Source organism: Poromitra crassiceps, assembly GCF_964638095.1.
Source record: "Poromitra crassiceps genome assembly, chromosome: 8".
NCBI classification, from domain to species: Eukaryota; Metazoa; Chordata; class Actinopteri; order Beryciformes; family Melamphaidae; genus Poromitra; species Poromitra crassiceps.
This window is the reverse complement of record NC_139629.1, coordinates 40168237-40180886: the sequence shown is the minus strand read 5'-3', so window position 1 is coordinate 40180886 and position 12650 is coordinate 40168237. Positions and strand designations below refer to the sequence as shown.

At 43.5% G+C, this 12650-nt stretch overlaps 1 protein-coding gene across 1 annotated transcript; it reads left to right on the top strand.

Moving 5' to 3' along the window:
• Nucleotides 1-799: 799 nt before the first annotated feature.
• LOC310781494 (proliferation-associated protein 2G4-like) lies at nucleotides 800-12214 on the top strand. The gene is made up of 13 exons (XM_083642134.1): nucleotides 800-968; nucleotides 1731-1859; nucleotides 1973-2078; nucleotides 2198-2267; nucleotides 2448-2540; nucleotides 3223-3286; nucleotides 7692-7770; nucleotides 7892-7970; nucleotides 8081-8214; nucleotides 8746-8840; nucleotides 10273-10400; nucleotides 10594-10647; nucleotides 11156-12214. The coding sequence occupies exons 1-13, from the start codon at nucleotides 881-883 to the stop codon at nucleotides 11213-11215; spliced, it is 1179 nt and encodes a 392-aa protein (XP_083498260.1). The 5' UTR covers nucleotides 800-880; the 3' UTR covers nucleotides 11216-12214.
• The last annotated feature ends 436 nt before the right edge of the window (nucleotides 12215-12650 follow it).

Sequence of the window (12650 nt, the reverse complement as noted above, 5' to 3'; positions counted from 1 at the left end):
ACCAGAGAGCCCACCTGGTCAGTAGGCACTGAAGACATGGGGAGGACACATCCTCAGCGCCACACGCGGGAATCAAACCCAGGACCTTTCTAGCTGTGAGGCGACATTGATACCACTGCGCCGGTGTCTGTGGGCTCGGTGGGTGTCAGTCACAATTTGTGACGGAAGTGATGTCATCAGATGTCATCAGTGATGTCACTTGAGCAATTGTGATGTCATCAGTGATCACTCGAGCAATTGTCATTAGTGATGTCACTCGAGCAATTATGATGTCATCAGTGATGTAATAAGTCATTCCTGGTAACGTGCGATCGGGCTGAAACTTTCAGGGGGTGTAAAGAGCACCCATTGCCCTAATAAGATGTGATGTCATCAGTGATGCTGTAATCAGTGATGTCATGTGTGATGATGTCATCAGTGATGTCATAGAGCATAAAAAATATATAAAAAATATATAAATCCCTTGGTTCGTACAACAACCCGGAAGAGGGTGTGACTTTCTCACTTGGCTCGGTTTTGCAAGCACATAGGGTCATGCATATATATTATCCATTAAGATTATAACGTAAATTAGCCTTATAATAGGTCCCTGAAATTAGCTGCAATCCTGCTTCTCGAATGACGAATGTTCATCAAAATGTTAGGCTTGCTTGCGAACAAGGTTTTCCATGGGGCTGAGCTAGGATGGTAACTATCTTGACTGATAGCATCTTTGATAGTGGGAGGGATCTCGTGGTCTGGCGGGCGGGCCGGTGAGCGAGCGTAGAGCTGCTGCAGAGCATAGAGCAGCGTGGTCAAACCTGTGACTGACTGACAGACACTCCCGCCCGGCCCGGGTAAAACTATACTCTTTGAGTTTGAGGAGAGGAGACCTGCCAACATGTCTGGAGATGACGATTCACAAGAGCAGACCATCGCCGATGACTTGGTGGTCACAAAATATAAGATGGGGGCAGAGATTGCAAATCGTAAGTGAAATGAAGCTAGACCGTTTTGATTTGAGAGAACACTGAATAAGTATCAGGATTCGCCTAGCTAGCAGTGCCAGGCTGCCGCTGTGCCATGTGCCACAGCGTAGCAATGATGGCTCATTCTTAGAAAGCCAGCTTGAGTCAATTATAGGTGCAATATGACGCTAGCTAAAGATTTAGCCAAGTGGTGCTTTAAAATAGCGTGTGTATACTAAACGTCACGTTGCTGTCAGATTGCCTTGTGACCTAGCTATGAAGCTAAGCTATATTTCTAGCTAGCGTTAGCTAACTGCTATTGTAACAATGGCTGGCTAGTTAAGCTAGCTAACGCTAATGTAGCTACTACTAGCAGTACGCTAAGCTCCTAGCTAACGCTAGCTAGTCACCCAGCCCTCGCCACAGTGCCAGCACAGTGTGCGGCGGATGCTAACGTTTGTGCTAACGTTACTGCACAGCTGTCAGCCAGTCTGCCAATTTTCAACTCCTTCTAGCCAAAGTAACGTGCACTTCACCTAGTCAAAATCAAACGGTTGTTCAGAGGCGCATGTGTCATTCACTTGTCAAAACCCCACATTAAAAGCCATTCAATGATCTGTGTGTACTGAGAATAAAGTTATTGGAATGACAATGAGTTGCATAACTGTATATACGTTTGCGGTTCGTCTTATCGTCCAGGGCGGTGTCAGCCTGGTACCTGTTCACAATTAGCGATAGCCCTATGCACCTGAACCACAGCATGGCTCTTGTCTTGTGCTTCAGAGGCCCTGAAGACTGTAGTGGAGGCAGCTACAGCAGGAGTATCTGTGATCAGCCTGTGTCAGAAGGGAGATGCCTTCATCATGACAGAAACTGGGAAAGTCTTCAAGAAGGAGAAAGACATGAAGAAAGGCAAGTGGTTGGATATCACACTTGACAGTAGGAAATGAATGGATGCTTAGCTTGAATATCACTAGTTGTATTCACGTGACTCCAATTGAATGCTTTTATCTTGTCTTCCTCAGGTATTGCCTTTCCGACTAGTGTGTCTGTTAACAACTGTGTGTGCCACCACTCCCCTCTGAAGAGTGACGCTGATGTCGTACTAAAGGATGGCGATCTTGTCAAAATGTAAGCCTCAAAACGTCCACCTGCCCCTCCTCTGCACTAGATGAACTATACTGAATACTTTATTTTTGGCTCCTAACTTGTTTCTTTGCCTCACGTGTGTCCGCTCTCTCCGTGTGCAGTGATCTGGGTGTGCATGTTGACGGCTTCATCTCAAACGTGGCTCACAGCTTTGTTGTTGGCGTGACCAAGGTATGCCGTCACTGTTGGGATACATTTCATCTAGGCTGTAAGCACCAGTCGATTCATTCACAGAAGCCATGAGTTGAGCATGTCATTTTCTGTATTACCACCACAGTTAGTTACACCAGCAACGGTAGTTCTTTACCCCCGTCTCTCCTCATTCTTTTGTGGCTTCCTGTGTGGCTTCAGGAAGCGCCGCTGACGGGCCGGAAGGCAGATGTTCTCAAAGCGGCTCACCTCTGTGCTGAGGCTGCTCTGCGTCTTGTCAAGCCCGGGAACCAGGTAAGAAGAACTTTCTCCCACCCTTACCGCTTTCAGACAGACACTGTTCTGGTTCTGGCTCTGGCTCCGTTCTGGAGTCTCAGAACCTTGGTGCTTTCTGGCGAACCAGCCCATGTTCACACCAGTTTAAGCGGAACCAAAGTAGGAGGACATTATTCGCTAGTCCTTCTTCAGTTTTTTAAGTTTATTAATTATTTGGTCTGGCGTTCGAGTGAACCCGCAGCCTTGGCCATCTCTTCCGCAAGTTCGGCAAACGACTTGCTCTTTCTTGTACTGCTTTCTAGCTTTTCTTGAGATTCGGTAGATGCCCAAATCGGCGAAATCGCCACTAAACATTTGGTTTCCTCAGGAGACCACTGCAAATTATTTTTCTCCATGTTGTCACTGCCTTCTTCTCCTTCCTGCTCGTTTTCACAGCCTAGAATGAGACACGCCCACTGATGATGTCACGTTTCCCAAGGAAAAAACAACTATTTTTTGGTTCCACTGAGAACCAACTTTTCAGGTTCCGAACCAATTATTTTTTCGGTCTGAACGCGCCGGCCGGTTCAAATTTGGGTTCGGGAACCGGAACCGGCACGGAGCCCTGCCGGTGTGAAAGCCCTACCTGATGATCACTGATCTGACACAAGCCATCACCTTTCAGCTTGACTAATACATGTTCACCACGTCTCTCCATCAGAACACGCAGGTCACAGAAGCCTGGAACAAGATCGCCAAGTCGTTCAAGTGCTCCCCCATAGAGGGTGAGTGTTTTTCTGAACATTTTGACAATGGTTGGGGCCATTTATTAGTTGAATCAAGAATGCATGGTACATTTCAATTCTTGGAATAGGAATTGTACCCAGCTCTCTAAGGAAACCGAATTGGAATGACACAAAACTGAATTGAATTCCATGAAATAGGGATGCACCAATGATATTGTGCTCATGTACTGTACTCGTACTCAACTAGTGATACACCTACAGCAGCCCAATACCACTTTATGTCAACGTTATCCTGAAAACAGAAACCGAGTCACAGCTGATAATGCATTGCAGAGAAGCTTGGCTGTTCACACATAGTATGTTTTGCATGGATAAAGCTCTGCCTGGAGCACTTTCTGTGAGGGTGGGGGGGAGTGGATTTGTTGTTTTCTGCTCTGTTTTTCAGGAGCGCCCTGTTCACATTCACACACACACATTCACACCTGGAAGCTGACCAGTACAACCACAGTCTGATCTGCTGGCCACTGAGCAGCTCCACTGGAGCGGTTGGGGTTAAGGGCCTTGCTCAAGGGCACCTCAGTGGTGGTAATGAGGGAAGGGCCAGCGCTGCTTTTTCACTTTCCCCACCCAGGTTTATCCTGTCGGTCCCAGGGATTGAACAGACAACCTGCCGGTCACAAGCTCGCTTCTCTTAACCCTTGAGTCACCACTGCCCCAAATGTGATAACGTCACACGACCATAAGTCTACTTTCTCAAGCCAGTCTCTCTATCTCTTACACAATCTTCAAATGCTCCAGAGACAGTCTGCACTTCAGCCCGTTATAATTTGGACAGAGGAAGTTGTCATCTTCCAAAGAATAAAACGTTTCAGACTGGAAGGAAGTTTGATGGTATTCGACCAATCACAACACATGTTCCCTAAAATAAATATATAAATAAAAAAGAAAACCTTGTCCAATTTCGCTCCGCAGCTAGCTAGCCAGCCTAGGATTCGTGGTTTGTTTTCCAGTCAGAGCTATTAAGCCACTGCACAGGGGACAGACACGGAAGTGGGGAAATGAGTGGATACCAGCGTTATTTTGACCGGACGTCCTGCCTTCTTTTTTTACCCAATTTGAGAGCTGTTGAAATACAGACTGCTAGGTGGGAGCATTTGTAAATTGTGGGAGCCAACGTGTCTGTCTTGAGACTATTGACTGTTGCACCAGCTAACATTAGCAGCTGTTAAGCTAACGCCGGGTCACCGACGGGACGTTAGCTTAGCAGCTGCTGTTAGCTCTATGTTAATCCACTGGTTAGCACTTCTAGCAGGCAAAACAGTGTTGTGCAACAAGCGAAGGCTTACCAGATCTTTCCAATACATGTCTGGGATAATCCATACTGCCTTTATGATCGCTGTTACAGTAACATAAATTCACTGATTACATCACATTTTTCCACCAACACTTTCTCTTAGGTTTCATTGAGTTACATGATGTGTTCAAGCTGGACTCATGATGTGTTCAAATGTAATCTTGTAAACTTTCATTTTTTAGCGGGAAACTTTAATAAATAAATACATTTTGAAGGAGAAATTTGTTGTTTTAACAGCAATATAAAATAGATATTAGATATTGTAATAAATGAAGCATAATCATGCATTAAACATGCTTACAGGCTTCAAAAGAAACAATTGGCGACCCTTAATTACAGTGTAAATACTCATATAATCAGTACTCTGTATCAGCAAGTACCGAAATGTCAGTACTTATACTTGAAATGTCAGTACTAATACTTGGTCTGAAACAAGTAGTATTGGTGCAATGGTGCATCCCTACGATGAAAGGTTGGCTTGACTTTATAAATCAAACATTATGAATCAAAGGCTGTGGCTGAAATGGATCACTATTCCCTCATTAGTATTTCCCTATAGAGTGCTGCTCTATTAGTGCACTAATTATCTGTAAATCACACATGATTAATGAGTGAATGTGGACACTTAATTCATCATTATTCATCCTGTGCCTGCATTCACCAGTCACATAAATAAATGTTTCGACTCACATTTGACAAGTTACCAATATTTCTTCAAAGCCAACCATGGGTGTCACGAGCCGACATTAAACAGAAAAAATATCCACCAACATTCCCATCTAGATGTTTTCCAACCATATGCATCGGAGTTGTGTGCAGCTACTTTTTTCTGTTTATTTTCACACATCCAGCACTTTGCCAAACCAGGTGTGCAGTTTCATTCACATTCTGGACTTCTCACTAGCTGAAAAGAACAAAAAACACATGACAATAAGCTATGTACAGTATAACAGGTCGCACTTGAAAATGAGATCCAGGTCTCAAGGTAATTCACCTGTGTATATATAAAGGTTAAATAAAAAAATAATAACTTGCAGCTAGAGATAAAAAACCTTCCTGAACAACAAACCTTTAAGGATAAGTTCACCCAAAAATGAAAATTCAGTCATTATATATTTAGCCCCATGTCAATGGGAAGGACAGGGGAAGTTTTATCGTCCACAATATATTCATGGGGTTTCACAGCAGAAAATACCATTGCAGAATTCTCCTAAACAATTGACGTGGATAGGGACCAACTTTCAAACATTAAAATAAAAAGCCTCCATACTGCTCACCTGGCGTAATCCAAGTCTCCAGAAGCCCTGAGATGCCAAGGTGACTTGGAAATACGTCATTTACACCCTCTTAATTCCGTAATTTTTTACACCCCGTTTTCAGATGAAATCTTGACTGTAGCCAGTTGCTCCAAGAAGGTGAGTGAGGGGCAGCTACTGTAGACTCCTACAGTGAAGATTTCAGCTAAAAAGAGGGTGTAAATGACGTATTTCCAAGTCACCTTGACATCTCTGGGCTTCTGGAGACTTGGATTACGCCAGGTGAGCACTATGGAGGCTACTCTGTTTGTAAGTTGGTCACCATCCAGTTCAACGTTTAGGAGAATTCTGCAACAGTGTTTTGCTGTGAAACTCCACAAATATTCTGTGGACTAAAAAACGTTACCTGTCCTTCCATCGGCATGGGGGTGAGTCGGTAATGACTGATTTTTTTTTATTTTTTTTTACTTCTCCTTAATGTTTGCATTAACAAGCTGAAATTAGTCTAACAAACATGTGCACTTATAATTAGTTATGAATTGGCAGTTAAAAGAAAACATCTTTAGAAGAGCTTGACATCTTTTTGGTACCAAAAGAATGTGATTGCATTTGTAAACGAGGTTTGGTGAAGAAGAGGATGCCATGCCATCCTTATAAAACCATGGAAGAGTTACAGTACAACTTTGTTGCTTGCTAACGGCCAAGTGATGACAGACTTGCAATGCTTTTTGGTAAACTTTCACCGTTTGAGTGACCACTCGTTCACTAGATATTACACTTCATTGTGTGAAAGTATGTAGTGCCCTCAAAATCATTCCAAGATATTATTTTGCAATTCGGACACTAACAAAAAAAAATCTTCACGTATGTACCTATTCATGCCCTAAAATGCAGATAGTGATCCATTCAATCATAACGCATGATACACTACGATTAAATGTTGTGCATCTACATTAGAGCTGGGCTCGGGCTGAATTTTCCTTACCGAACCCGACCGAGCCCGTCACATTATTAGCCGAGCCCGGCCCGGCCCGACAGGTGTCAATTGATAATCTGTCCGAGCCCGGCCCGAACCCCTTCCCTGATTTTTTTTTCCCCCTCGGAGCGCAGCGAGCGCATAATTCAATGAGTCTGTCCAGCCTATAAACAGCCCTATATAATCCCAAAGCAAAATCAGTCCTCGTAATTCAAAGCAGTCAATGATTAATACGTAATGTACAAAGCAAAGCACCAAACAGCCTAATTCGTGCGTGCCGTGCACTGCCCACACAGTCCCACATCGCTGAAAGAAGTACTGCACGGACACCAGCGCTGAGCCGACACGCAGCTGACTCCGGGCAGAGCAGCAGAGTGCATGTCTGGGCGTGTTTCATTCGATGCCTTCAGGTGCTTTCATTAACGTAGTAAATTAGCTCAGGAGCTGATGATAGATTTTATTTGAAGGCAAAAACAAGTGACTGATTACGTGACCGAGCCCGGCCCGAGCCCGAACGCGACTTCAATGTTTCTGTCCGAACCCGGCCCGTAAGTCGGGCCGGGTTCGGGTTCCGAGTCCGACGGGCCGGGTAGCCCAGCTCTAATCTACATGTAGTACCCCCTGAAATGTAACTTCAACATTTTAATATATTCAGTGTTGATCATATACAACACTACATGTAATCTCAGATATGTGATGAGAGAGAGAGAAAAACGTTGTATTTTCATTGAATTAAATTCAACTTCCTGAAATTCCAATTTTTGTTTCCAGTAGGTTTTTCAAATTCCTCAGTTGAATTGGAATTTTTAATAGATTTTTACTTTCCTTCTTCTCCCTCCCTCCTCTTAATGTGTGCAGGCATGCTGTCCCATCAGCTGAAACAACATGTGATTGATGGGGAGAAAACGATCATCCAGAACCCAACGGACCAGCAGAGGTGAGTTCAGTCAGCAATTTTCCACTGACCCGATCATTAGGTTGTTTGAGCGGTGGGTGACTGACCTGATCATTATGCTGTTTGACCCTGGTGGCTGACCCCTGCCTCTTTGTTGTTGTAGAAAGGACCACGAGAAGGCCGAGTTCGAGGTGCATGAGGTCTATGCCGTGGATGTGCTGATCAGCACTGGAGAAGGAAAGGTAAGGGGAAAATCTATATTGATTCGACTTTCCCACTGAGATGTGAGGCTCCTCCCATCAAAGGAAGGTTTTTTTTTATAATACCTGCTGTGTTGTAACGCTGACCTTAGGCAAAGGATGGAGGACAGAGGACCACCATTTACAAGCGAGACCCCAACAAGGTGTACGGCTTGAAGATGAAGACATCTCGGATGTTCTTCAGCGAGGTGGAGAGACGCTTCGACACAATGCCGTTCACTCTGAGGTAGGTGTTTAAACATAGTGCACTTGACTGTGAATGCGAAATAGGTTTAACTAACTATTTTTGATATTGAAACAGTGTCACCCCTCCACTCTCTATTTGACGGCAAACTGTAGGAATTTAGCCAGGGGCAAGGGCAAAAAAAAATCTCAGAATGCCTCTAAAAACAATGATCTTGCCCCCAATATTTTTATCATTTTATTTTCATTCAATTCATTTAATTTCCATCTCTAACACACACTATGCTTTAACTTTTGCTTTACAATTTTTTAAAGTGTCCCCAAAATTTTGTAAATGCCCCCAGTTTTTAGACAGTTGGGGCAAAAGTTGCCCCCAAAATATTTTTTAAATGTCCTACACTGACGGCAAACGCATTAAACATACAAATTTGACAAGGGCAATCAGATGAACTGAGAACAGAGTCCACAATTATTCTCTTCCTCGTATCCAATTTCCTTGGTCCCTTTCTTCCTTTCTCTTTTTAATGGCATCTCCCGAGTTGATTCCTCATGTCTCTTTTGTTTGTGCGCTCAGAGCGTTTGAGGATGAGGGTAAGGCCCGGCTGGGTGTGGTGGAGTGTGCCAAACATGAGCTGCTGCAGCCCTTCAACGTGCTGCACGAGAAGGAGGGTGAGTGCAACCACAAGCAAATATCACCGAGCTCCAGAGAGCATGAAAAGACTTGAACATTTCTAAATCCACAGCGGGCGGGAATCCTTCAAATGACTTTATAGAAATACTAACAGGAGCAGTCCCATCTTACACTTATTTTCTCCATTTAAAGGGATCCGCCACTTTTTCGGGAGTTTCACTCATTTGCCATGTCCCCCCCCACATAACCATGGTACACCATGCCTTTACCGTCACTGTCCGAGCGGTATACAGTGAGCTACAGTCGTGAAGTTAGTAAGTATCACCTTAGAATGGGGTCAAAGGTACACCCGTACTCACCACGGGATGAAATATTAATCCAAATGGGGAGAAATTATCTTTTTTTGAAGGTAAATACATAGCCGGAATAACTTTCTAAACATGACCACCAGGCATGCGCGACATACAGTGCATGCGCTCTTTACAGGCAAACAAGGAAGTAACTCGGTGTGGGGATTTATTCTGAAAATGACGTTTCACGTAACTATGGATTAATATTTAATCTCGTGGTGAGTCCCCGACGCACAACATGTATTTTGGCACTATTTGATGTGTGTTTTTCGTCATTTTGAATGGGTCTACCGTTGGCCTCCATTCTAAGGTGATATTTACTAACTTCACGAGTGTAGTTCACTGCATACTGCTCGGACAGTGACGGTAAAGGCATGGTGTACCTTGGCTGTGTGTGTGTGTGGGGGGGGGGGGGGGGGTATGGCAAATGAGCTAAAGTGTCGGATCCCTTTAATCATGTTATGCCTTTTACTGAGCCCATAACCAAGATGATTTTCTATCCAGAAAAAAGTGCAATGAATTTTGAATCAATTTTAGGGAAGACTTTAAAAGTCTTGAATGTGTGATTCAACTTTAAAATGACAATCGACTTTAATGGGACGGCTGACCGATCTATTCAGTCAGTTTCGAGCCCTGAGCAATAAGTCCATAAAAATAAAGAACTTGATGTGTGAGTCTTGGTATGGATCCTGGGCTGATGCTTGATGTGGGAGTCTTGGTATGGATCCTGGGCTGATGCTTGATGTGGGAGTCTTGGTATGGATCCTGGGCTGATGCTTGATGTGGGAGTCTTGGTATGGACCCTGGGCTGATGCTTGATGTGGGAGTCTTGGTATGGATCCTGGGCTGATGCTTGATGTGGGAGTCTTGGTATGGATCCTGGGCTGATGCTTGATGTGGGAGTCTTGGTATGGACCCTGGGCTGATGCTTGATGTGGGAGTCTTGGTATGGATCCTGGGCTGATGCTTGATGTGGGAGTCTTGGTATGGATCCTGGGCTGATGCTTGATGTGGGAGTCTTGGTATGGATCCTGGGCTGATGCTTGATGTGGGAGTCTTGGTATGGACCCTGGGCTGATGCATTGTTCAACCCTGTTTTGTTTTTGTTTTTTTCTTTCAGGCGAGGTTGTGGCCCAGTTCAAGTTCACCGTGCTGCTCATGGCTAATGGACCACTACGAATCACAAACAGCCTGTTTGAGCCAGAACTCTACAAGTCTGAGCAGGAAGTGGAGGACCCAGAGCTGAAGGTAAAACGCCGCTGATGGATGGGCCATGGCTTCCCCCGCCTTAGCGAGAGGGAATAGACTAATGGGACTGCTGTGGCGTGCTGCTGGCCGAATTTACACTTTGAAAGGCATTATGGGTTTGATGTATTGTGTCTTTATTTCATGACCTTATGAATTTCTATTTTTCTCCTTTTTTTTATGATTTTTCATAAAGGCTTTGCTTCAAAGCTCAGCCAGCCGCAAGACACAGAAGAAAAAGAAAAAGAAGGTGAGTTACTGAGCGCTGTAATAGAGAGGTAAATTGAACGTCACTTCCTGCTTCAGCACTGTACCAGAGATTTTCTTCCGCAATTTATTTTCCCATAGACATTTCATAAAATGCTTATAAAAATAGTTTTACTTGGTCAAACCAAACGGTTCAGCTATATTTAGAATCGGGAGAGACCATAGAACATTTCACTGGGACCAAAACTTAAAAACATCGCAAAGATATTTTCTTTACACCCAATTTTTTTTACGTTTTGGTCCAAGCGAAATGTTATGCGATCTCTCCTGTTTCTAAATATATCTGTTCCATTTGATTTGAACAAGTAAAACTATTTTTATAAGCATTTTAAGAAATGTCTATGGGAAAATAAGTGGCGGATGAAAATCTCAGGTACAGTGCTGAAGCAGGAAGTGACGTTCCACTTTGGCTCTCCATACTTGCTTGTGAAGTAAACAAAGATGCATGCTCCAAATGTTTCCTCTAACTTCCATTTTATATTTTTTGAAAGGCCTCAAAGACCGTTGAGACTGCAACAGGACAGGCAGTGGAGACCGAAGCGGCAGAGTAGATCCCTCCATCTCAGCTTTTTGTCTCCCAAGAAATACTGACAAGACACCTGAAGACCCAAAGAACAGACGTCAAGAATCCTCCTGTCCCAGCCGTCTCGAGGCGCTTGCGCGCTTAGCCGTTGTGAATACCTCCAAATCTAACTGATGTCAGACTGGGACGTTGCTGCTTCTAAATTCTAACTGTCAACCCTCACACACTTGTCCCCTCTAAAAACCTCCCTGTCCTTGAGACGGGTGTTTCCCCTGAATAGTAAGCACGATTCCACTCCGAGAGGGGATGTTTTGTGCAAGGGCATTCTAGGTTTTCCCAAAGGAAGATTTAACTGTTTGACTGACCTTCAGCCCCCCCCTCACCCTTTGTAAATGGTATATAATAAAATGAGTTTGGCATTGCAACGAAGGAGGGTGTGACTGCACAGCATTGTGCCAATGTATTTGAGTGGTGGCATATTGATAACTTGCTTGAGGTCACAAACCTGACGACCATCCCTTTTTCAAATGAATTTGTACCTGTTGTGGAAGGGGAACTGTGTAACAGGTATCTTGATCTCTGACGTCATGTGACATTCGTGAGAGCTATATAAGCATGAACTCATCAGTCACAATTACTGTTGAATTCAGCAAAAGTACAGATTCACACTGCTCTTGCTTGGGTCTGTATACTAGTACAGTATGTATACTTTTAGGCATCTAGTCATCTAGAGATTTACTCGACTAACAATTTATAACATGGGTTTTTGAAGACTTCTTCCACTGGTTGAGAAGTGTAACATCTGAAAATGTAGTCCTATTTTTTTCTTCCTTTGCTCAGCTGTGGATGGCGAAGCTCTTGCTTAGGGTTCTGCATTCGGTCTCCCGGTGCCACCACATGCTGTCAAGGAGTTTCACAGTCTGTGTTTACATAAGAACTCCATAGCTGTTAAATATGGATGCTTTTGTAAAACCGATCCCAGTTTCAGAGACTATTTTTGGAAACATTAAAAAGCCACCTGACATCAGTTGTGTGTGCTTGTTTTGTCTGATTGTGTTTAGCCAACTGAGTGACCATTTTGCATCAGGGTAGCTAAATCATTCTGAAAAGCATTATGAATTTGCCTTCCCAAGATTATTCTGCTCTGAAGAAGTTTCTCACATTTCACACACAGGCCCTTATCTAAAGTTATGGGAAGCACTTAGAATATTAGTTTATAGTTAATTTATGGTGGTGAAAAAATATTAATTTTATATGAAACGGAAAAGCAAGCAAATCTTAGCATTTATGAAGCTGTAACCAGCAATTGTTTTCTAGTTTTACTTGATAAATGACAAAAAGTGATTGTCAAAATTATAATTATTAATTTTCTTGTCAATTGACTAAATCAACTAATCCTTTCTGCAGTAGTTAGATGTGTACCTTACGTTATTATGCATGTCTGTTAATCAGCTCAAGTCATT